The 23,274-nt window shown below is 41.6% G+C and overlaps 1 protein-coding gene across 8 annotated transcripts in view; it reads left to right on the forward strand.

Annotated features, from left to right (window-relative positions):
• Positions 1-23,274, forward strand: part of GLI3 (GLI family zinc finger 3) — a 305,459-nt gene that overhangs the window by 66,499 nt on the left and 215,686 nt on the right. For 4 of the 8 annotated variants that reach the window (XM_043872222.1, XM_043872221.1, XM_043872220.1 and 1 more), the window contains exon 3: positions 10,067-10,141. The exons of 3 other annotated variants lie outside the window; for them this stretch is intronic. In XM_043872222.1, coding sequence (XP_043728157.1) covers positions 10,067-10,141 — 75 coding nt within the window. Of the gene's footprint in view, positions 1-10,066; positions 10,142-17,842; positions 17,894-23,274 lie in introns of all 8 variants that reach the window. One more of the 8 variants, XM_043872225.1, reaches the window with a different exon arrangement.

Consider the following 23,274-nt stretch of genomic DNA (forward strand, 5'->3'; position numbering starts at 1 on the left):
CAGGCAACTGGAAGATGCAGTGATCTGTAATCCACCTTCAATATGAGTCCAGGGGAGAGTGGGAGGCACAACTAATTGAAGACTCAGGAGGTAGTTCCTTGGAGGAATTCCTTGCTGAACTGAGTTTTGGACCTTTTATTTTGCTCAGTGGCCAAGGAATGGAGAAGTACGTTGTCTTAGACACATGAAAGGTGGAGAAGCATTCGTCCCAGTGGAGTTCAGATGGGGCTGGTTGTCTGCCATTTGCATGACCAATGGACTTGTGTTGCTTTAGACATCTGTGGGCATGAATCCCTATCTTGTTCTGTTTCTTTCCACTGACTGGGGAGTTTTTTGAGGGCCAAACTGGGCCAAGTACCTAGAGAGTTTCAGAAAGAGAGAGGAGAAAATCACATGTGTTTGTGGGGTGTAGGAGGAAAGATATTCTCAGGATTCTTTGCCCCAAGGACTGATGATCCTGGGTGGGGTGGATGAGAATCGTTAGAAAACCCAGCTGACAGATATGTTTTCATGAGGGATTTTGTGTGATCTATGGACCTAAACAGTATTTTTTAGGATCTTGGCTCAAAGGAGTATACACAGCAGTGGAAGGGGCCTTCTTTGTGCCTCTGCTTAGAGCCCAGCTCCCTTCGGGTACCTTGGTGAATCTTTGAGGCCACCTTTGGGTCAGTACCAGCTTCTCTGGGGGTATAACTAATGCAGTTTGAGTAAATGTTAAATGCAGTTGAAATAAGATTTCGTGTTAGGCTGCCCAGGGCACCTGTCTCCTTGTTGGTCACCATGTCTGATTTGATGACCTGGCTGGCTAGCCTGTGTGCTCATCCTTCTCCACCATTCTGTCTGAGACTTGAGATCATTGACAAATTCAAACTGCTGCAGTTAAGAGGAAGGTTCTGGGGCTTGTACTGTCCAGAGTGTGTGTTCTGAGATTCGACAGACCCAGGCTTCGTTTGATTGCTGTGTGACCTTGGGGAACTTCCCCCCCGCCCCCAGCTTTGGTTTTCTCATTGGGAAATGGGAATGATAAGACTGTGGTGAGGATTTAAGGGAATCAGAGATCTGAAGGGTTTGCACAGCTTGACACTCAATAGCTTATGATATTGCTGTTTACGTTATTAGTCATCTTAGTGTGCGAATTGGAATCCACTTACTCTTGCGGAGTATTTGCTTTTCTGTATCAGTTGGTAGAACTTAACTCACTCCCTGGCCACATGTTGTATGAAGGAGGCTGCTATCACTTCATTTATGAAGAGACTGAGGCCCAAAAGGGTGAAGTTTGTTTCCTCAGCTCACAGAGCTGGACCGAGGTATGGCAAGTGAGCATTTCTGAGTAACTGGTCCAGAGAGCTTCTTTCTGCCAACATCACTGGCTCATGGCAGTGCTTAAAATCATGTATCACCAAAAAAAAAAAAAAAAATCATGTATCACACACACAAATGCGTGTATCTCCCTTGGTTATAGACACACAGGTGGGTGGAACATCACATATGAGGTGTGTTTTTATTTTTATTGAAGTATAGCTGATTTACAATGTTGCATTAACACAGCAAAGTGATTCAATTATTTATCTATCTATATATATCCATATTCTTTTTTAGATGCTTTTCCATTATAGGTTATTACAAAATAATGAGTATAGTTCCCTGTGCTATACAGTACATCCTTGTTGGTTATTTTATATATAGTAGTGTGTATATGTTAATCCCATCCTCCTAATTTATCTCTCTCCCCGCTTTCCTCCTTGGTAACCAAAGGTTTGTTTTCTGTGTCTGTGGGTCTATTTCTCTTTTGTCTATGAGTTCATTTGTATCATTTTTTTTTAGATTGCACATATAAGCCATGCCATATGATATTCACCTTTCTCTGTCCCAGTATAATAATCTCTGGGTCCATCCATGTTGCTGCAAGTGGCATTATTTTCCTCAATTTTATGGCTGAGTAATAGGTTTTGATCAGCTAGTTTCTCAAGGTCTTGCTTAGATCTTCATGGACTTGAAAGTTTGCATAAGGTGTGACTCTCAGGCAGCAGGCTTCCGTTACATGAATCAGGCAGGACAGCTCTCCGAGGTGTCTGCAGACAGTCTGTTAGCCTGGGGGGAGAGGTTGGGCAGAGAGCTGACATCCGGAGATCACTTCTCACAGGTGTTCCTTCATTCAGGGCAAGCCCACTGCCATCATCACACTTTGCAGATGAGGAAACGGCGCTGGGGAGATCACTCGTGCGCCGAGGGTAGTGACGGCTGGGCCTTGAACCCTGGCAGCCGGACTCCGGGCCTGTGCTCTCACCCTCTGTGCGGCCCTGGGGGGTGGCTGATGAGCACAGTTCATCAAAAACGCACTCTGAACCTGCAGATGAAAGAGGAGGCCTGCAAACACGCAAAGGTTCCTTTGTGAACCGAATTGTGCTTTAGTTGTTCTGTGTCAGCAAAGAGCCACCATGAACTCCCAGGTCGTCTGCCCCGGCAAAGGGCTGATTTAGGAGGATTTGCTCAGCTCTAACCAGCTGGTTAACGACAGGACGCTTTTAACGTTTCAAGGGGAGGAAGTGAATAAATAGGCATTGAGGGTGAAGCTGGCCAAGTCCCTGGGGTTGGCTGGAAGGAGAATTCAGCTGAAAGAAGTTGTGACGTACAACGCTGACATCGCTAGACCCAGTTTTGAGCCAGGGCTGTGCTATACTTAGTCTTGCTCAGTCGTGTCCAACTCTCTGCGACCCCATGGCCTGTAGCCCACCAGGCTCCTCTGTCCGTGGGATTTTCCAGGCAAGAATACTGGAGTGGGCTGCCATGCCCTCCTCCAGGGGGTCTTCCCAACCCAGGGATCGACTCCAGGTCTCCCACGTTGCAGGCAGATTCTTTTTCGTCTGAGTCACCAGGAAAGCACAAGAATACTGGAATGGGAAGCCTATCCCTTCTCCAGGGCATCTTTCCAACCCAGGAGTCAAACCGGGGTTTCTTGCATTGCGGGTGTATTCTTTACCAACTAAGCCACCAGGGAAGCCCATTTTGAACCAGAGTACCGAGTAAATGAGAGCCAGAAAATCAGAATTTGAGGGTTAGTTCTCCATTTCTCATGGAGAAGAGCCATCCAAAGAAATCTCCGTGTGTATTATTGGGAGTGGGGGAGGTTATGTGATTTAGATGGACTATGTCAGATGGAAAAGAATAACTAGTTGCCCAGATAATAACAGGTGATGCACACCCTAAATTCATTTTAAATTTGATAAAATTGCTATGTGAAGTTTTTGAACAATTAGAAGATTTATATTTTATATTGAAAGTGAAAGTAAAGTAAAGTCGCTCAGTCGTGTCCGACTCTTTGCAACCCCATGGACTGTAGCCTACCAGGCTCCTCCATCCGTGGGGTTCTCCAGGCAAGAATACTGGAGTGGGTTGCCATTTCCTCCTCCAGGAGATCTTCCCAACCCAGGGATCGAACCCGGATCTCCTGCATTGCAGGCAGACGCTTTATCATCTGAGCCACCAGGGAAGCTCATATTTTATATTATATCCTACTAATTCCTTGTGCATATTTGTAAGCCTTTTATCCCATAGAATATAAGAAACTATTCTACATTTAATTTTATTTTTTCAGTTCAATATTATAAGGCAATACTTTACATTGCCTTTTTGTCCTTAAGAAGAAGTGCAAAATTAAGATGTTTTTGCAGAATTAACATAGTGGGCCAAGATTTCTATAATCCTTCAGTATGTCTTAGAAATAGAAGCCATGAGGCACTGGTCAAATGTGTGCCCAGTATGTGTGTGTGCTTAATCACTCATTTGTGTCCAACTCTTTGCAATTCCTATGGACTATAGCCTACCAGGCTCCTCTGTCCATGGGATTTGCCAGGCAAGAATACTGGAGTGGGTTGTCATTTCCTCCTCCAGGGGATCTTCCTTACCCAGGGATCGAACTGACGTTTTCTGCAGCTCCTGCATTGGCGGGTGGATTCTTTACCACTGGACCATCTGAGAAGCCCTATATCCAGTATATAATGACCCTGAATATAAAGTTATAAGAACCAAAATGAAATGAACATATTCTTCTTTAGTCCTTAGGTTCTCACAACCATCACTTTTCTTCCTTGCCTCCCTTGGGTCACTTCCACACTGGAGGAAACACTAACCCTTCCTGAGGGTCATTGGCTATATTTTTATTGATGTTTCTAAAGAATTCCTGAAGGTTTTTCTGCTTTGGGGGAATCAGTGACTCAGAAAATCCTTTTTGATTATAAGAGAAGCCAGTCTTTTGGCAGGCCCATGTGGGGATGCAAGTGAGGAAAGGAAAGGAGAACTGGAAAATACGGGGGGGGGAAAGGTAGGAGACTATGATAATGTCTATTTGCTTCTAAATCAGAATAAATGGGCAGCTTTCTGCAAAAGCAAACAGACTGCAAATTCATTACTCAGCTCCGTGCAGGATGCTCATTCATTCATTACTCTGGATTGATTGCAGAGGCTAAGCAATACGAGTGCAATTTTAGACATCCCTTTTTAGAAATGAGAGCCAGACTTGAGCCTTAGAAGTAAGTAACTTTGGGACTTCCCTGGTGGTAAGTCCCCACAGGGGACTTTACTCACAGGGGTAAAACTGTGCTCCCAATGCGGGGGACTCAGGTTCGATCCCACAAGCTGCAACTAAGACCCAGCACAGTCAAAATAAATTAATATTTTAAAATAAATTAAAAATATTAAAAAAAAAGAAGTAAGTAACTTCAAGTTGCTTAGGATGTGATGGAAGGAAAGAGAGAGAAAAGCTCTCAGTGTGTCTCAGACTTTTCAACTGATTTCTTTAAAACAGTTCTCGTCCGTGTGTCTGTCCATGGCAGCTCCTGAGCCCAGCCTGGTGCTCATGAAGGGCTCCATTTTCTCCAGGTGAGCCTGACATTTCACGAGCATCTCTGGGACATCTACCCATTGCAACATGCAAAATAAAAATATAAGGCATTAACAGTAGATGATGGTTTGTGTTGGCTCTACTCCAGAGAAAATCTTAGGTCTGCCACTGGAGGCTCTTCCTTTCTTCCTGGGCAGCTTGTGGGAAGGCCAGGTCAGAGGATGGACTGGGAGAGCTGGGATGTCTCAGTGCCGTTCGTCTCCACTGCACACACTGCTTAGATACAGAGCCTTTAAGGTTGTGACCAAGGAAGGGACATTAAGAATGGGTGCAACTCTACATTTACCTGGATGTGTGATGATTTTGAGACCATTTCCTCCCTTCATCCTATTAAATGTTTAATACTTTTTCATTTTACCATCTAATTCTGTTGGTTGGTAGAAATTCCAGCCTCCAAAACTCTCCAATCTGGGGACACGCCATGGTGACTGCCATGATCCTTCTCCCTCTCCTCTTCCACAGGCAAGGGAGGCAGGCAGGGGAGCTGGCCGAAGTGAGATCTTTGAACTGAAGCAGCATGTGTGAATCCTGCAGAAACACACTCCCCTCCATGTTTGGAGCAATTCACATGGTTTTATTCTTAGAGTCAGTGTGAGGGCACAGTCTGTTCAACTTTTATGGGTGGAAAATACATCCTTCTCACCCACCCTCCCTGCCAGAAAAGCATCATTAAAATGTAAGAGAGAATTTTTGGTAGAAACAATGAAACCAGATCATGTCCCAGTCTTTGGTCCTTTCTTTAGTCTCCCCTGTATCTTCACCGTCAACATGGATAATAAATGGCACATGTTTTCTGCATACCCTTAGAAGGAATGCCTTTGGAAGAAAGCTTTGGAAACTGTGTAAAACTTGTGTGTTTGTGAGAAGCCCCAAATTCCAGGGCCCTTGATCCCGACTTCTCTGCTGTTTATCTCATTACACTTTTTGTGTCCTATGCGGGCTAAATCGCTCAGTTTTGTCTGACTCTTTGTGACCCCATGGACTGTAGCCCTCCAGACTCCTCTGTCCCTGGGATTCTCCAGGCAAGAATACTGGAGTGGATTGCCATGGCCTCCTCCAGTGTATCTTCCCAACCCAGGGATTGAACCTGCATCTCTTATTTCTCCTGCATTGGCCCGCAGGTTCTTTACCAATTGTGCCACCTGGGAAGCCCTTTGTGTCCTGTGGCACATAATTATAGCTTTCTAATAACAAATCAGTACTTAATGCAGAAAATATTGAAAACATAGATAAAGAAAACAAAATTCATCCTTACCATGACTCAGATATGGGAAAAATGAACATTTTAGTATATTTTTTCTAGTCTTTTTTTCTACACACATGTGTTTATCACAGGGCTTCAACATGGTGACAGAGGAGTTGGAAACCATCCTATTTTATTCCTTAAGTACTTGGACTCACTCTCTCCTTCTCAGTTCTCCTCATAGGAAAGGATTTTCAGTGTCTTGAAGTTTTCACTTAGGAGGAAGGTTCTGCCCCTTACTGAAGACAAAAATGTGCCACTTACTGACACCCATAGCACAATTATTTCTACCATAGAAAAGTCCGTGAAATTGCATCTCATCCAGACTTCTGAACCATCTTTGAAAATTTTGCAATCAATGCAGTCTGACACTTAATAGGAGCAAAGGTGAAAAGCAGGGCAGAGAGAACTGTTAATACAATGCCCAGAGCTACAGGGTCAGGAGAGCTGGGAAATGGTGTGAGTTGGCAATGGAAGACATTGTGGCTTTTATAGAACTGTGCGATTGCACATAGTATGATTAATAAATAGCTGTGTGCTGAGTCAACTGAGTCGTTGCTGCAGGGAAGAGAAACAAATGAATGCTCACAGGTTATATTTTGTCTGGGGAGTGAGGGTTAAACTGGGCATGAACTCACAGAATGTCTAATACCTCCTTCCCACCCCCAAGGGGGATTTAGCAAAGAAGAGAAATGCCCAAGCAAATACTTGATGGTGGCAATTGCAGGGAGAGTTCTGGCATTTCTTTCCTTTACCATTAACTTGTATTTCAGAAAGACCAAAGGCTTTCTTAAAGGGCCAATAAGCACTGTACATGAGATCTATATCTAAGAAATTGCACTGGGACTATAATATTCAAGCTTGAAACAGCTCTGCAAAGACACATTTATTTCTAAATTAAGCATTCTTTTAAAACATTAAAAATTTTTTTATTGGAATATAGTTGCTTTACAATGTTGTGTTACTTTCTACTGTACAGCAAAGTGAATCAGCCATAGTATACATATATTCCATTTTTTAGATTTCCTTCTCATTTAGGTCACCACAGCGCCTTGAGTTGAGTTCCCTGAGCGATACAGTAGATGCTCATTAATTATCTATTTTATGCATAGTATCAATAGTGGATATATGTCAATCCCAGTCTCCCAATTCATTGCCACCCCTTCTGTGGAATGGATAGGGGAGATGTGGCACATACATACAGTGGAGGATTACTCAGCCATAAAACTTTTTTTTTTTTAATTTTGGAAAAGAATTAGGAAATAGAGAATTTAAAAACGCTCATCATCGACTTTTCAACAATAACCACCACTGCTAATACTCTTTTATACACTTCTGCCCTCTCTGCTCCCAGCTCTTTTGCTCTTTGCTTTGTGGATATTTTTAATCTCTTACTGTGGTCGTTGTGGAACTTTGAAAAGTGAAAATGAAAGTGGCTTAGCCATGTCTGACTATTTGTGACCCCATGGACTGTAGCTCACCAGTCTCCACTGTCCATCGAATTCTTCAGGCAAGAATACTGGAGTGGGTAAACATTCCCTTCTCCATGGGATTTTCCCGACCCAAGGGTCGAACCCACGTCTCCTGCATTATAGACAGATTCTTTACTGTCTGAGCCACCAGGGGAAGCCCCTTGTCTTATAAATCATGTTTCAGTGAACATCCTTGTAGCTACGTCTTTGCCTGGAACCTAAATTACTCCTTTGGGTACGCATCCAGAAAGAGCAGGATTTGGTAAAGTGGATACATATTTCAGATGTGTCACGGGGCACCACACTGAGGCACAGAGATGTGGGTATACAGCATGTACTACTTTTACACACTGAGGATACGATAATGTTTTCTGTTTTACTCAGCCTTTACGAGCACTTCCTGATTTGATGTCAAGGCAAAACTACAAAGCACTACTATATTTCAATTTTCACTTTTTTCATTATATAATGAAATAAAAGAAACTAGTTTTCACTTTCTAATTGCACACTTAAATCTCTTCTTCAGTGAATTGCCTCTTCATGTCAGTTCCACATTCCCCTCCTCATTTTGGGAGTTCTTTTTGTTATAGAGTAACATTAAAAATTTTTGAATTGAAATTTAGTTAATTTGCCGTAGTGTGTTTCAAGTATACAGCAAAGTGGTTCAATTACACACACACACACACACACACACACACACACATTTTTTCAGATTCGTTTCCATTATAGGTCATTTTAAGATACTGAGTATAATTCCCTGTGCTGTATGGTAGGATCTTGTTTACCTATTTTATATATAGTAGCGTGTATATGTTCATTCCCAGACTCCTGATTTATTTCCCCCACTCTGCTATCCCCTTTTGTAGCCATACGTTTGTTTTCTGTTTGTGACTCTATTTCTGTTTTGTAAATAAGTTCATTTGTATCATTTTTTTAGATTCCATATGTAGGTGATATCATATGATATTTGTCTTCCTCTGACTTATTTAACATGATAATCTCTAGGTCCATCCACTTTGCAAATGACATTATTTCATTTTTATGGCTGAGTAGTATTCCATTTGTCTGTCTATCTATATCCTCTCTACCTGTTCCACTGCTGATGGACATTTAGGTTGCTTCCGCGCCTTGGCTATTGTAAATGGTGCCACAGTGAGCGCTGGGTGCCTGGATCTTTGAATTATGGTTTTCTCTGGATATATGCCCAGGAGTGGGATTGCAGAATCATGTGGTAACTCTATGTTTAGTTTTTTAAGGAACCTCCATACTGTTCTCGAGTAATGTTTTTTAATATCTGGCAGACATTTGAATACATTTGCATTAAGCTACATAAAATACACAGCTGCAAGTTTCATATTTAAGAAAGGTAAGAGCACTTGTGGATGGGAGTGCAAGAGACAAACCTGAAGAAGAGAACATTTAGGAACTGTCTGGAAGTTTTTAGAACTGATACTTAACCACATTTTCCTGAAAGAAACATGCATGTAGAAAAGTGCTTATATCATAAATTATACAGTTCAATGATTTTCACAAACCAAACGTATTTGTAAAACTGGCACCAAACCCTCAAAAACAGATGGTCACCAGCATCTTAGAGCCTCCATATCTGACTTATCAGCATGGACCGGTTGTAGCTGTTTTTGTACTTTACAGATTTGTTACTTGGCTTCTCTTTTCTTGCTCTACATTATATTTACAGGATTCATTCACATGTCGTGTAGTTTTGGGTGTTCTTTCACCTTGTTTTGTGGTGAATGTGCCCCCATTTATGAATTCTTCCTACTGCTGCTGGGCACTGGCAGTTGTGAATGTTTGGTTACAAATGCCTCTATACATATTCTAGTACTTCTGTTTCAGCACACTTGGTGTCGGGAGTAGAGCTGACATTTTAACAAACTTTCATGGGTCCACATCCTTCTTTTGTCTTCTCCACCTACCTCTCTTGAGCCAAGTACAGAACAGCATGGACTTGAAATGAATGTTTTTCTGTTTTGTCTTTTCTTGTAGTCACCCTTTTGGTAAGGATGCGAGTAATGAAGTTCTGTTAACAAGATGCTGATATAAATTGTGGATAATGACTGTTGGCTTCAGCCTGGGTTCTCATCTCTCTGCGTAGCATTACATTTTCCATCCTGTTATTTTCTTCTTCATCAGTTCTTGACTCATTCTAGTAAATGGAAGGTTCAAACTGTCTTAAGAGGAAAGAGTTTTTTAATGTATTGGTCTTACAAACAACCTTCCTTGGTTTACTAGTTTAATGAAAACCACATCTTTGGGGCAAGAAATTGGATGGAGGCCATGTGCGTGCACGAGTTGAGGTTGAGATGTCCCAAATCAAGATCACACTGCTGTGTGATCTTCTGGTAGAATTAAATAAAAGGCATTAAAAAAAATTTATAGCTGCTTTTTACCAGCTTTATGTCTGATTTTTTTTTTTTCTTCTCTCTCTAGATTCTTTGGCTGACATGAGTTTTGAAGTTCTGCCATATTCACTTATCAGCCTGTGGCAAATGCAGTCCTACCAGAGTAAGATGAAAGGCTGAGAATTAAAAAAAAAAAAAAAAACAACTCCATGTGCTACATAAAAATGGCCTATCCTTTTAAGGAATTGGCAGAGTTACTTTATTTCCCCCACCTTTCACTTGCTGTCTCTCTCCCGCCTTTTATTTATCTGAATGTATGGAGAAAGGTTAAATTCCTTTTTTTTAAAAAACCATTGTTCAATTTCTTTATTATTATTTTTGTTTATATCTTGGCCATGCCACTTGGCATGCAGGATCTTAGTTTGGAAGTGCGGGGTCCTTACCACTGAACTGCCAGGGAATTCCTGAAGTGAAGTGAAGTGAAGTTGCTCAGTCGTGTCCGACTCTTTGCGACCCCATGTACTGTAGCCCACCAGGCTCCTCTGTCCATGGGTTTCTCCAGGCAAGAATACTGGAGTGGGTTGCCATTTCCTTCTCCAGGGGATCTTCCCAACCCAGGGATCGAACCCAGGTCTCCCTCATTGCAGGCAGACGCTTCAACCTCTGAGCCACCAGGGAAGCCTCTCAATTTGTTTTTGTTATTCTTCAACCCATCAATTTTATGTATAGTCATCAATACTTTCCAAAACCTGTCTAACCTTGTGATTCATTGTCTCAAGGCGGGCCAAATGTTTGTTGGTGTCTTTCCAATTTTATTGGTATCTCTATAAACTATGAATCACTTTGTATCTCTCTCATCTATGTGACTAAATGTTCATCTCCACAGAAACTCCTGTGAAATGAATATTGAACGCGTCAAAAATCTCAACCACGTCTGTGATAGGGTAGTTCATGCCCGGCTTTTCTTGCCCTTTTGTCTGTTTGCTTATTTTCATTCTCCTTGCTTTAGTGTCCTCAATGTTTTATCTGCCACTAGAGGACACTATTCTTAAATTGATGAATAGCAAGATAATATTCTTAATTGATAATCTAGCAACAGTTAAAAAAAAAAGTGAAAATGAAAGTTAGTTGTGTCTGACCCTTTGTGACCCCATGAACTGTAACCCACCAGGCTCCTCTGCTCATGGGATTCTCCAGGCAAGAATTCTGGGGTGGTTTGCCATTCCCTTCTCCAGGGGATCTTCCCAACCCAGGGAATGAACACAGGTCTCCTGCATTGCAGGCAGATTCTTTACCATTTGGGCCACCAGGGAAGCCCAGCAACAGTAAACGGGGGCTTAAAAGTCAGAACCAACGCCTGGCCAAAGGCTGCCATAGGTGACCCTTCTCTGTTGTTCACTCCCATGTTCGTCACCCCACCCTGGTTTGGAGCTGTGTTTTCACTTTGGGCATCTTGTTTCTTGAGATCCTGTTGTCAGGGCCCACAGGGATGCCCCGGTGTCCTTTCCCCTGGGGCTTGATTCTAATCAGAGAGATGCTGCTACTGCCAGCCCTGGAAACATCACTATAAGACACCACCTGCAAGTCCCACCCCATTTATTCAATTATTTATTCCTCCCTAGAATGATGCTTTAGTGTCTGTGGTATGCTAGGCAGAAGAGATACCACAGTTAACAAGATTCAGCCTCTGCTCTCAAGGAACTTACCTTCTAGTGCTAGAGATTTACAAGTAAATAGCTTATCATAGAAAAGTGTGAGAAATGCCCTATAGACATTGGGTGGAGAGTGGAATAGCCTCACAGGATGGGCAAGGAGAGGCCTGAAGATGGTTTCTCTCACTCGGAGCCCAGGAAGTTTGGGGCTGGTTGTGTAGAAACTTGAATTTCCTGCAAGGTTTGTGAGCAGAGAAGTGACAGGTGTTTCTAAAAGATCTTTAAGCATTGGAGTGAGGATTACCAGGGCTTTTAACATTGCTTCAGTTTTCAGAAATCCCTGAAAAGTTTACTTTTGCACTTTTGAAATTAAGATTGAATATGGCGACTTCCCTGGTGGCTCAGATGGTAAAGCATCTGCCTACAATGCGGGAGACCCGGGTTTGATCCCTGGGTCAGGAAGATCCCCTGGAGAAGGAAACAGCAACCCCCTCCAGTACTCTTGCCTGGAAAGTCCCATGGATGGAGGAGCCTGGTAGCCTACAGTCCATGGGGTTGCAAAGAGTTGGACTGAGTGACTTCACTTTCTTTCTTTTCACATGCAATTTTAGGATTCACAAAGTTTCTGTTTCCTAGTTCTTTGTATTTTCTTCTGTGGTTTGAAGTTTCTTTGTAAGACTGGGTTTTCCTTTTTTGATTGAGTTTTTCAGAATTTTAGGCTGCTCAGTAATTTTACTGACTCTACTTGTTCTCTTCTAAAGTAGCCTTTTAGGTGTTTTTTTCTGCAGTCAGCTGGGCAGAATGCAAAAGAAGTTCGAGACTTGGTATCAGCAGTAACTAGATTTCAATGAGCCTAGGCCTAGGCCTGGCATAAGTAGGGAAGGAGACCACCCACCCGCCTCCTGTCCCCCTCTCCACTCCACCCCACCCCATCATGTACTAACAGTGTGTTTTGATTTAATGACATGATACATTGTATAGCATTTTATTAGCATTGTATAGCATCATATAAGATACATTTTATATCTTCATGACCTGGACATTGAAATTAAGCTATTTCATGACCTCTGCTTTCTCATTTTCTAGTGTTTATGTGGAAAAATGATTCTGTATTTGAGTTTTAGGAATATGTATTTCTGAGGGGATATTTTTTTAAAGTAATTAAATAAAAGTCCTCCTAGCCCCTATGAAATCCTTTATGCTTTTGCAAGTTATTTTAACTTATAAAACCTTCAAATAGAACACATAGCAAGATAGTTCAAATTGGATGAGCAAGTATTTTATGAAAACTTTTGGTGGTTTCTGTGGTTTCTATAGTAGGGTTGTGCTAAAACCAAAGATTTTCTACTGATTACTGTATCTTTCAGGAACTGCAGTCTGTGAATAAGTTTTAATTCCTTTGTCATTTCATTATTGCTTTCTCTTGCACTAATAAAACTGCTCCTAGAATGCAGAGTTTCATTGAATAATCTAAACTTTTTTTAGATTTCTTAAATGCATTGTAACACGGCAGTATATAACCATATTAAAACACCACTTTTCAAAACTTTGTAGTGTTAGTGTATGTATAGGACTTTTTAGTGATTATTTTCTGTTTATGCTATTCAATTAGAACTTACCTTTTTACACGTACGTTGATGTTTCACCCCACAATGCATTTCAGGTTCATCTAGGTAGGCCCATTAAATGAATTTACAAGGTCCTGGAATATTCACATTTTGGAGTCATTCGAATTTATTTATTTATTTGAAGTATAGTTGATTTTACAATGTTGTGTTGGTTCAGGTGTATAGCAAAGTGATTCAGTTATATGCATATATATATATATAACATATATAAATGTTGCAATAAGTTTTAATTTTTAATTTAATTAAGTTTATAAACTTATTATGTTTAATAAGTTTTAATTATTTTTTCAGATTTTTTTCCATTATAGATTATTGTAAGATATTGAATATAATCTCTTATGCTCCGTACTGGTTCTTCTTTTTTATCTGTTTTATTTATAGTACTATGTATCTGTTAATCTCAAGCTTCTAATGTATCCTTCCCCTCTCCTTTCCCATTTGGTAACCATAAATTTGTTTTCTATGTTTGTGAATCTGTTTCTGTTTTGTAAACAGGTTCACATTCAAACTTAAAGAATAGAAAAAGACAGGTACACAAAGTTTGCTTGAAAGAGTGAATGGAAGATAGTGTTGAAGCATCAGTGCAGAGAGGAAGCCATTAAATTGGCCAAAGGACAGTTCTTGGAAACCTTACAGACAATTCAGGAGTCAAGTGCAAACCACAGAAGGTCAAGAAAAAGAGACACTGAGGAGACTTCCCTGGAAGTCCAGTGGTTAAGACTTCACCTTCCAGTGCAGGGGATGTGGGTTTGATCCCTGGTCTGGGAGCTAAGATCCCACATGCCTCATGACCAAAAAACCAGAACACACACACAACAGAAGCAATATTGTGACAAATTAAAGACTTTAAAAATGGTCCACATCAAAAAAAAAAAAAAAAGAGAGAGAGAGAGAGAGATACTGGGGTCAGGAGAGTTTAGAATTTGCTCAGTGGTGTGATAGATAGAGAAGAGAGATGGTGTATTGGATGGAGGTGGTGCTGGGTCCAACAAAGACATTGTTAGAGAAAAGTTGAATCAGATAGAGGCAGTTACATGGCAAAGACAAGCTGGTGATGAGGAGGAGCACTCCTTGCTGGCCCTGGGAGGGGCGTGACAGTGCGGGCTGAGCTGGTAGAGCGCTCTGGTGTGGGGAGACAAGGAGCAGAGTGAGAGGACAGGCAAGTGCACAGAGATACACACCTGTCTTGGTTTTATTCAGAGTAGTTTATGAAGCCCTTGGCGAGGAAGACTATGGCTACCTCTTATAGCAAGAGGTCAGTATTGCATAGAATCGGTGTTTGGATGGCAGATCTGAAATTTGTGAATATTGCTGTTATTGGACAGATTGGTGGTGTAGCTTTGAAGATTAGTTTGAAAACATAAAAAAAAATTGCTTCCTTCTTCCTTTTATGGACCATGCCTCCCTAGAAGTCCAGAGCCAATAATGCATAGGAAGGTAGACAAATAAAAATGACCTTCCTTGCTCTGTGAGGCTGGCTGCTTGAGAGCCCAGGAGAGGCCACTTCTCTCTGGCTTGACATTGCAGTGGTTGCTAACATTCTGTTGAATGAACTGTGAGATGCGTTCACTTTATAGGGAGGGGATGTTACATTTGCTAGCTGGACCATAGGAGAATTTTTTTCCTTTCCTTACAAATGATAGAATAGACTAAAGAGACCCAATAGAATTAATAAAATTGTCAAGCACAATAAAAATGCCTGGATTATGTGTCGTGGTTGCTGTTTCCTCCAACTCTTCTTGAGGGCTTTAGTAGAGCTGGACCCAGCCATGAAGGAGGATGGAAGAATTTTTATCTGAATGGCTTGGCAGGAAACATCAGGTTTTTCTGCCAAGAAATCGGAATTTCCACTTGTGTCAGCAAGATGTGAATTAAAAAAGAAAGAAAAGTGCAAAAAGAAACAAACAAAAACCACACAGGTGCCTTTAAACCCAAGGTGCAAGGTTTTGGAGTCTCAGAGTCATGATTAATACTGTGCTGTTGAGTTGAATGTATCCCTGAGGGGTTAGGGGGAGGTTGACCAGGATCTTTGGAAGTTTGAAGTGCAGAGGAGACTCAGCTAAGACTTTCTCGAACCGGATCTTGTCCAAACCTCCTTCAAGAATGTCTGCGTGATCTATGTGCCCACATCCAACAGCTAAAGAAACTCCCTTTCCTATTCAGTAGCCTCCCCCGACACTGACTTAACTGTTCATTGGTCCACTTCACCAACCCTGTGTCAAGGATGGGGACTTAGACGTGGGTTCATCCACATGCATCCAGTGTGAATAATGGCTGATCTTGACCAGATTGCATTCTTTGTGTTGACTCGGTCAGCCCTAAACCTCCTGGATGCAATTCTTCACGCAGGTTGCAGAAACACTCTCTCGGAACCCTGACTAAATTTGCTTTTGCCTTTTTAAAAGCTATTTATTTTTATTTATTTATTTGGTTATGTCAGGTCTTAGTTGCAGCATGCAGGATCTTTAGTTGTAGTATGTAAACTCTTAGTTATGGGATCCAGTTTCCTGACCAGGGATCGAACCTGGACTTCTTGCACTGGGAGCATGGTGTCTTAGCCACTGGGCCACCAGAGAAGTCCCTGCTTTTGCCTTTTGGTCAGGAGAGTCCTAATGTGGTGGGAACAGGAAATCTCAAGACTGAATGCGTGCAGGTTTCTCCTCTACTCTTATTAACAAAAATATTGATACATGCCAGTCTGGGTTGTCCTGCCTTCAAGAACAGATCATTGTGGATTATATCTGGTTCAGCAGAAGGTACCTTCTCTTGTATTTAAAAAAGGCACATTTAGTAGCTTGATGTGGGAAATGGCCTCTGTCACCTTCAACTGCCAGGAGAGTGTGACACGTTTGACCAATACGTACTTCTTTGTTTTGAAAAGAACAGAACTCAAACAACTGCAGACACACCTCAAGCTGGATAAGGAGACTGATCTTTAATCACACACATCTCAGATTGTATATTTAAAGTCATTATTTAACATGGAGAGAGGAAACAGTCAGGAAATGTTTTCTATCTTTCAGCTTATGAGAAAGGACAAAATCTACCTTTCCTCACTGTATAAGTTGTCAGTTTTAGAATTATAGGGAACTAATTTGATTGCCAACTCACTGACTTGTGACTTTGGGGAACTTCATTTTTCTAAGCAAGTTTCCTTCATCTGTAAATGAAGGATGATGTTAGTACCCACCTTAAGGTTCGGAAAACTCACTATTAGAGTTTTGAATGGTGCTGCTATTGTTGGTATGTATTTCCCAGGTTGTGTGTCATAGTTCACTGATGGGTGTCCCCAAGCTGGCTAAATCAGGGGATGGCACACTTTTTCTGGAAAGGACTAGCTAGTAAATATTTTAGAATTTGCAAGGGCTCTTTGGTCTCTGTCATAGCCAACTCTGCTCTTATAAGGAGAAAGCAGCCACAGACAATATGAAAATGAATAACCCTGGCTGGGTTCCCATAAGACTTTATTCATGGACACAGAAATTTGAACTTTACATACTTTTCGTGTGTCATGAGACATTCCTCTTTTGATATTTTTCAGCCTTTGAAAACTGTATAATCCAGTCTGAGTACACTGGCCATACAGAAACAAAACAGGAAGTGGGTGTAAGATGCCAAGTCATCCTAGGAGAATTTGCCTGATCATTTTTAGTAAATGTTGCTCATGGAGAAACAGCACATGGATTTCTTGGGAAGATTCAAGTATCTCAAGTCATTGTAGCAAACCGAATAGAGAAGAGATTGATATTTTCCATGCAAATTTCAAGTAGGCATACTTTGTAAATGTTGTTTATGGGCCTGATCCAAGATACGTTTAAAAAGTAGGTGAAAGAGATGGCCAGTTAAATTATAAATCATTAACTTGGATCCTCTTTCAGCTTGTGAAGCAGCAATTATTTGCTCCCAAGACATCTAGCCTGGCTCTTGGTGAATGTGCATAGTGGTTTGTTCCCTTAGTTTTTTCTGTATAAGCCCATCTTTTCCCCCAGGAATCTGTGAGAAGTTGGGTGGAGTAGATTGGTGATGGCTTATTTTATATAAGGGGATGCAGCAGCCCAGAGAAATTCCGTGACTTTGCCCGAAGTTCAACCGATGCAGCAATAGAATCAGCCTTGGAAACTCAGCCACTACCTCTCAACCCACTTGCATCCCACTGTCCTGCTTTGCACGATTATTAAACAGATAATGAGGAAATTAGTGCTGGTACCTGGCATTCATAAATGCCATAATTTATAAAGATCCTTATCATATTTTGTTTAACCCTCAGGAAATGCTGGCAAGTAAGCAGGGCAAGTTTTATTGTCTGCCTGTTGAAGTGAGGCAACTGACAATCTGGTATATTTTATAAGTTACTCAGGGTCACACACCGATAAAGCGCTGGAGGCAAGTCTGGTCCTTAGGTTTTCTAACTCCTTTTATTATACCAAGCTGCCTTATTATATATACGATATGGCACTTGATGTCATTAATATCCAAACATTAAAAAATAAATTGAAAAAGAAATAACACTCTGCCCTGGTTCCAGCCCCTGGCAGTGATTTTTAAGTAGAGGTTTGTGTTATGAGAATTTTTTTTTGCTTTCAGAATGCTGCGTGTGCCTCCTGTAAAAGATTGAATTAAATGCTTTTATTTTTGGTAAGTGGCCCATGTAAGTTTATTATTTATTTATTTTGGTACTTTTTGCTCCAGCTCCTTTGCCTAAACGAAGCACTGCTGCATTTTTATTGCACACCTCATCATTAAAAGAAATTGAAAAGACGCTTGTGAGTTTTAATATTGCATGGATGAAAATCTATCTGGCGCATTTAGGAAAAGTTACAATTCTTAATAGTGCATTTTGAGAAGGAGTCTGGTTTTGTTCTTGATTAAGAAAAGAGAGAAGACTTTCTGAAATTTGCTATAATTCGATTATCATCTTTCTTGGGGAGAAGGTCTCTTGCTCACTGTGACCCTGGTTTTATTGACTCGTTCAGCATTCCTTCCAGCCTGTGGGAGGGGAAGTATGCTCTGGGGCTGCATGAAGGACCTTTCGTTTGTTGGTAAATAGACCAAGCAAAGCTGCTTCCAAAGGCAAGTTTTCCCCTCTTCTCTATAAACCATATGCTGCTTTAACTATTGGACATATGCCCCTTTCCATAAACTACATGCAGCTTAAACTGTTGAAGCTATTGTTAACTTGAACACAAACCAAAGATTCAGATGCCTTCTGGCATGTAAGTCTGTAATACAATTCCCCCAAAGATGGTGGTAAATATTCCTTTGCATAAATAGCTTTTCAGAATCTGGAGACACTGGATAACGGGTCACTTGATTACAGACTAAAGTAGCCTTTCCTGATAACTTTTATAGGAAGGGGTAGAATAATTTTAACACTGATCATCTTCATGTGTACCTCTAAATGAATGCCAAGCAAATCAGTGTTCAGCTTTCAGGGCCTTTGTAGTAGACACTTTGGAGGGGTTAATCATCATTTATAATATTGATAGAGGAGAAAGTCCTGCTAACTTGGCCACTTACCTGCAGGATGGCTTGAAGTGGGTTGTTTAGACTTATTAAGCCTCAAGGTATTTACCTGAATAACTGGGGTGCCAGGACTGCACACTTGGCAGACTGTGAGCAGCCAATGGGATTGATGCCTTTGCACTTGGCCTTTGACCCGGCTTTTAGTATGAGCTCAGTGAGTGTGAGTTGTAGCCCTGGCAGTAATGATCATTTCTAATGCACTTTCCTTTTTAAAATTCTCTTATTTTTTCTAATGCGCTTTTCTTTTGTACCTTTCAGGGGGTGACCTGGCGAAAGCTGGTTTGGCAAGAAGGGACATTAGGGCATGTTAGGGATGTGCTTGTCGGAAGGTGCTTGTGTATAGTACAAAATAATTAAAAATAGTCCTATAACTTGAAGTAAGTGAATTTACATAAAGCCCAATATCATTGTGAGATGTTACTAATATGTTAAAAAATAGCCTGCTGCTAAGTCACTTCAGTCGTGTCCGACTCTGTGCGACCCCGTAGACGGCAGCCCACCAGGCTCCCCGTCCCTGGGATTCTCCAGGCAAGAACACTGTAGTGGGTTGCCATTTCCTTCTCCAATGCATGAAAGTGAAAAGTGAAAGTGAAGTCGCTCAGTCGTGTCCGACTCTCAGCGACCCCATGGACCACAGCCTACCAGGCTCCTCCGTCCATGGGATTTTCCAGGCAAGAGTACTGGAGTGGGTTGCCATTGCCTTCTCCGAAAAATAGCCTAGCAAGCAAGCACTTATAGCTTTAAGAGGTGGGATAAATAGCTTAAAATAAGACCACAGGACTACAGGAGATAAAATTTGACTATAGGAGAGAAACTCATGGGATAATTTTTCAATGTATGTGTACTTAACTTGGACTTCTCTAGAGAATTATTGTAAAGGTCATACTTAGGATAGAATTAAAACCAGGAGTGAAAGAAATCAGCTATTTCTGCACTCTAAAATTCTTGAGAAATACAGAACCATAAAGGAAAAACATTGCATAGAAATGTCATGCTCTCTTGGTGCGTTTTTTAAAACTTTAAAAATGTATGGAAATAATTATATATTTGTTTTCCACCTTCCCGTCCTCCAAAAACTTGACTCCTTAAAGAACTTGAAAGCATAGTAGTCAGGTGGGTGAGTGGACTATGAATTCCACTGCAGGCTCTGCCTCTTTCTAGCTGTGTTTTCTTGGATAAATAAACCTCATTTTTTGTATCTGTATAATGAGAAGTACAAAAGTATTTACCTCATAGGATTGGCATATAACACCTTAGAAAAGTACTTAGTGCTCAGTAAAATTCTTTCCTATATTCATTAAAATCCTTGATTCACTGTATTTATTTATTTTTTCACAGCTTATGGTTTTTATTTTTATGATTCACTGTATTTAATAACAATATTCCATCGTAAGATAATGGACTTTAATTTTGTTACCTAGTTTTCCATATTATAAATAACACCATGATGAATATCCTTGAAGATAAATTGTCTTCTTTTCTAATTTTTTTTCCCTTAAGATACAGCCTGGAAGTGGATTATGGAAATATTTTAATAGTGTGAGAAAGTGACTCGCCCTCCATATCCCCCCAACTCAGTATTACTACTTTTGCAGTTTTACTGTAATATCCCTCATTGTTTTGGGTACAAGATTTAATTGGCAAAGGTGGGTAAGTTCCTGTAGGGTAATAGCTAGTCTGAAGTGTGTAGCCAAACCTAGTCTGCTGCCTGTTTTTGTGCAGCACATAAACAAAGGATAGCTCTTTACATTTTTAAATATGATGTGAAAATTACATGAAATTCAGATTTCTGTGTTTATAAACGAAGCATGGGGACACCGCCATGCCCACTAGTTTACATCTTGTCTGTGGCGGCTTTCATGCTGCAGCAGGGTTTGGTGCTTGTGAAGTTCCCAGACACATGCTTTAGGGCACTGCTGCTGCTGCTAAGTCGCTTCAGGCATGTCCAACTCTTATGCGACCACGCGGACTGTAGCCCACCAGGCTCCTCTGTCCATGGGATTCTCCAGGCAAGAATACTGGATTGGGTTGCCATGCCCTCCTCCAGGGAATCTTCACGACCCAGGGATCGAACCCGTGTCTCTTACATCTCCTTCTTTGGTAGGTGGGTTCTTTAGCACTAGTGCCACCTGGGAAGTCTCAGGGCCTTGATCAGAATTCAAATTTATCTTATATTTCTTGTCACTGAGTAAGGAAGTCCAAGAGCCAGATCTTTTAAGTAGGAGCTTTAAAGTCTGACTGCCTGGGTTCCAGGCTCTGCCCACCAACCAGCTGTGTGTCCTGGGTAAATAGCCCACCTTCTCTGTGCCATAGTTTCCTCATCTGGCAAATGAGCAGAACAACAGTGTCTAATCAGGGTACAGTGAAGAGTAAAGCAAGATAGGCTAAGCCCTCTCGATCTCATAGTAAGCAGATGTTAGCTGTATTTCACTGGTATGTGGTTAATGAATTTGAATTGGTCAGATGAATGAGTGAGACAAAAAAAAATTACTTGTACTTTGGAAAGGTAGATGGATTTGGTATTTTATTTGTTTCCTTAATTGCTTTTACTGGGACTTCTTGAGTATAAAAATACATTCCCCTGGCGTTGTGTCTGCAAAGGTAGAAAAAGGGCAAAAGAAAGGTCTGGCTGTGTCCTGGTTCCCAGTCTCCTGCAGAGGCTGGGTGATTGGTGTCTGCCCTGTCCAGTTGGTTGGAGGAGAGGAGAGCAGCAGGGTACCAAAGCCTCCTGTCTTGGCTGTGACCATCAACATGGACTTTGGGGGAGATTTGGTTTTGTGACCATTCCTGCTTTTACTCATAGTTTTTGAACCACTCCCAGAAAGTGTTTCCCCAAATTTCAGACTTTTGTGGCTTAGTAACTAGAAGTAGGCTTAGCTCTATTAAAAGTGTGAAGAGTCAAAATGTGCTATTTTCATTTGGGTTTCTCAAATGCAAGTTTCATAGCTGAGGTCAAAGTGGGCAGTGACTAGAGGGAGCTTCTGTGGTAGAAAGCTGATCCAGGCAGCACCTGACCTTGCCCAGAGGCTGAGTCAGCAGAGGTGAGCACCCGTGCGCCATTCCTAATCTGGTCCCAGTGGGGGTCAAGCCTCCAGCTCCTTTCTGTACAGTAATGATATTCTCTTGATATTTAAGTGTACTCTCCAGGAGGATCTGATTCCTGCCGTAGAGTAAGCATGGTCTTTAAAATGTTATTAAAAATACAATACCGCCATATGCTCAGGCTTTCTTATTACCCAGTTTTCTAAAAAACCAAAACCAGGCAACATCAACACACCAGATGAAGCCAGTTAAATTTGTGTTCACCCCTGCCAAATTTAAAACACGGTGGAAAGTTTAGGAAATGGAACTCTGATGTTAGGGAGGGGATCGGGTGGGTGAGAACCTGGGAACCACCATTCAGAAGTGCGGCCAGCGGAGGCTCTCAGACACAGAGATTTCTTTCCCTGCTTGCCTTTAAAGGAAGAGCGAGAATTCCCGTGGATAGGACTCTGTGCATCCACTGCAGGAGACATGGGTTTGATCCCCGGTCGGGAAACAAAGATCCCCCAAGTATGGCAGGACGGGAGGCAGGGTAGAGCTCCAGGGCAATAGGCTTGGTCCCATTGGAGGATGCAGCCGCAGCAGCTGTCAGCTCTCTTGAGCCTTGTGAGCAGACATTCCATGATGTCTCTTATGATTGTGGGTTGTGGATGTCACTGTGGGTGGTTAACTGTTCAGGTAGTAGGTGCAAAGCAAGGAAGAGAGACTCTTCACTCTTTGCTTATAAAAGACTCAAACTGAGTTCTCAGAGAACTCTCTAATACCTGAATATTCCTGAGACTGTTACCCGCAGATAGGCATAAATGCGCTATTAAGCAGAAGGAAAAAAAATGGGCCCTCCTGAGAATTTATTGTACTGCCTTTGATGTCACTAATTAACTCACTCTGTGTAAGCAGTGACTAGTAACTAATAGCAGGCTAGTAGAAGAAGCTTCATGACATTTTAGAATTCCTAATGCAAGGAAGGGTCTTCTTGAGCTCATGGAAAATTAGGAAGATCTCTGTTTTACAGAACGACCTGCCGGGGCCCTCAGGGGCCTGTTTTGTTGTTGTTGTTTTTTTCCCTCTTCCCAGGTACAGGTGGGGCTTGGCTACTGCTTTCTGTCTAAAACTTTGAAAGCTGGCTAGTAAGGTTGGGTTTGTGCTGGCCCAAGTCATAGTGTTAACAACCAGAAGCATCCTTCCCGAGGTGGGCAGGGGTGTGGACCCCTGATTGGTGTGGCTTCAGAGAGAGACGAGGCAAGAGGATGTAAACCCTATAGGGCATGCCTGGTGAGGCCTCAGACATGAAGCTTATGGTGTGATCGACTCCTGATTTTCCAGATGGCAAGGAGCCCTCATTTTTAAAAAGGCAAGAGGCTGCTTGCTCCAGGCCTTGGGAGCTCCCTGCTCCCAGGACTCACAGCAGTGTCAGGTTTGCCCTTCAGTTTATCTGAATTCTTGTCTTACTC

Source organism: Cervus elaphus, chromosome 18 (assembly GCF_910594005.1).
Source record: "Cervus elaphus chromosome 18, mCerEla1.1, whole genome shotgun sequence".
Taxonomy (NCBI): Eukaryota; Metazoa; Chordata; class Mammalia; order Artiodactyla; family Cervidae; genus Cervus; species Cervus elaphus.